Below are 1601 nucleotides of genomic sequence, written 5' to 3' on the forward strand. Positions count from 1 at the left end.
TTTTTTTGTAGACAATAATGTCCTACAGGATAACATGTGATATGAAATGACAAGAAATGCTTAATGTTTTAACCAGAAAATATTTTTACTTACTTAGTTATACCCACAAAACCAAATTCAGTCGGCTAAAAGGTCTATAAATTCTCACCTTACTCATACTTGAAAAATCCTTTAATTATTACTACAGTAATAAACTTTGGGGATATTTTCTTCATTTATAACAAGCTCCTTCCTCTGCAAACTGTCCCTCTACCCAATCCATGTGTGTGTTCCTAGCAGCCTCCTGCACTACTTACCCCACCCCATCCTGGCTACAGACAGCTGGAAGAGAGATTCATACGTAATCTAAATCGGGATAATCACACTTTAAAATTCCCAGTTGGGACTAAGAGATAATCAGTCAGCATATAACTCCAGTCATAACTAAAACTTCAGAATGATGAGGCAGCCCACGTACACCACATGGACTAGAGGAGCAGAGAAAGCTCATCTGTGAAGAGGAAGTTGTATTAAGCAGCAACACTCAGAAACAAAGAGTCAAGGTGGTGAAAAGCAATTTCTGACAACTTCCCAGTTCCTTTATCCAGTCCCTTCCTAAAATCCAGCTGTATTCTTTGACGTGGGTATCCGTAAAACACCTTTACATCCTCGTAACAAAGTTCCCTTTTTGGCTTCAGCTAATCAAGCTGATTTCTGTTACCTGCAATCAACGTGTCACCAACTAATATAACTAACAGCCTAAGGTCTCTCACTGTTTTGGTCAGCAAGGACAAATGTGTTTACACAGAGTCTCCGTGAGTCAGGGCTGGCTAAGTCAGGGGACAGGTGCATTCTGAAATCAGCAGCCCACAGCACACCGTCAGTCACCAGGCATCTTACCATGTTATTGAGTCGGTCATCGACCATCTCGTTGCTCCAGCTTGCTAAGTCCGGATCATTCATGCCTTCCTCAAACGGATCTCCTCCTGTAGCCATACTGGCTTTTTCAATAACTGATTTTCTGCAAAACAAGTAAAAACTAAGCCTCTTAACACACAAAAAAAAACAAAGTTCAATTTTTAAGTCTTTCCGTGAAGCTTAACAATATAAAGGAATCTCTTAAAGCTGATTTTATGAGCTAAAAAGCAGCAGCATCAACCACTCATCACAGTCTAACGGATACCACCGCTGTAGGCACATTACACTCCCGTGAGCCTGCAACACTGAGGCCTAAACCAAACTGGATTACTGACTTGCTCAAAGTAACAGCAGAAGAGTTTAAAAATACCTTTGGGCACAGGACCTCAAATAAAGCAAAATGAAGTTGCCAGAGTGATAGAGCAGGGAAGGAAAACCTCACTGTGTGCACTGGCCCGTATGCTGTTAAGGTCATTTTATTTAATTCATGCAACACAGCCCTAAAAGGTGGAGTAATGAGGTAGGAAAGAAAGTTATTAACAGCTAAACAACTTCTCTTGGGGATAAAGGTGATATTCCAATGACGAAGGCATTACTTTTGTGCCAAAATTCGAAGAGGATAAAACTGCTCTGCATGAAATAAAAAGTCCTGATTTAACAGGAAGAAAGGTATATGAGAATGGTAAGCCAGATGAAGAGAAGGC

The 1601-nt window shown here is 40.5% G+C and overlaps 1 protein-coding gene across 2 annotated transcripts in view; it reads right to left on the reverse strand.

Annotated features, from left to right (window-relative positions):
• Nucleotides 1-1601, reverse strand: part of PCM1 (pericentriolar material 1) — an 86972-nt gene that overhangs the window by 75818 nt on the left and 9553 nt on the right. Inside the window, exon 3 of one of the 2 annotated variants that reach the window (XM_023737221.1) lies at nt 880-1000. In XM_023737221.1, coding sequence (XP_023592989.1) covers nt 880-975 — 96 coding nt within the window. In that variant the 5' untranslated portion in view covers nt 976-1000. Of the gene's footprint in view, nt 1-879; nt 1001-1601 lie in introns of those variants that run through there. The other variant, XM_023737222.1, reaches the window with a different exon arrangement.

The sequence above is a fragment of the Trichechus manatus genome, unplaced genomic scaffold, assembly GCF_000243295.1.
Source record: "Trichechus manatus latirostris isolate Lorelei unplaced genomic scaffold, TriManLat1.0 scaffold00099, whole genome shotgun sequence".
NCBI lineage: Eukaryota > Metazoa > Chordata > Mammalia > Sirenia > Trichechidae > Trichechus > Trichechus manatus.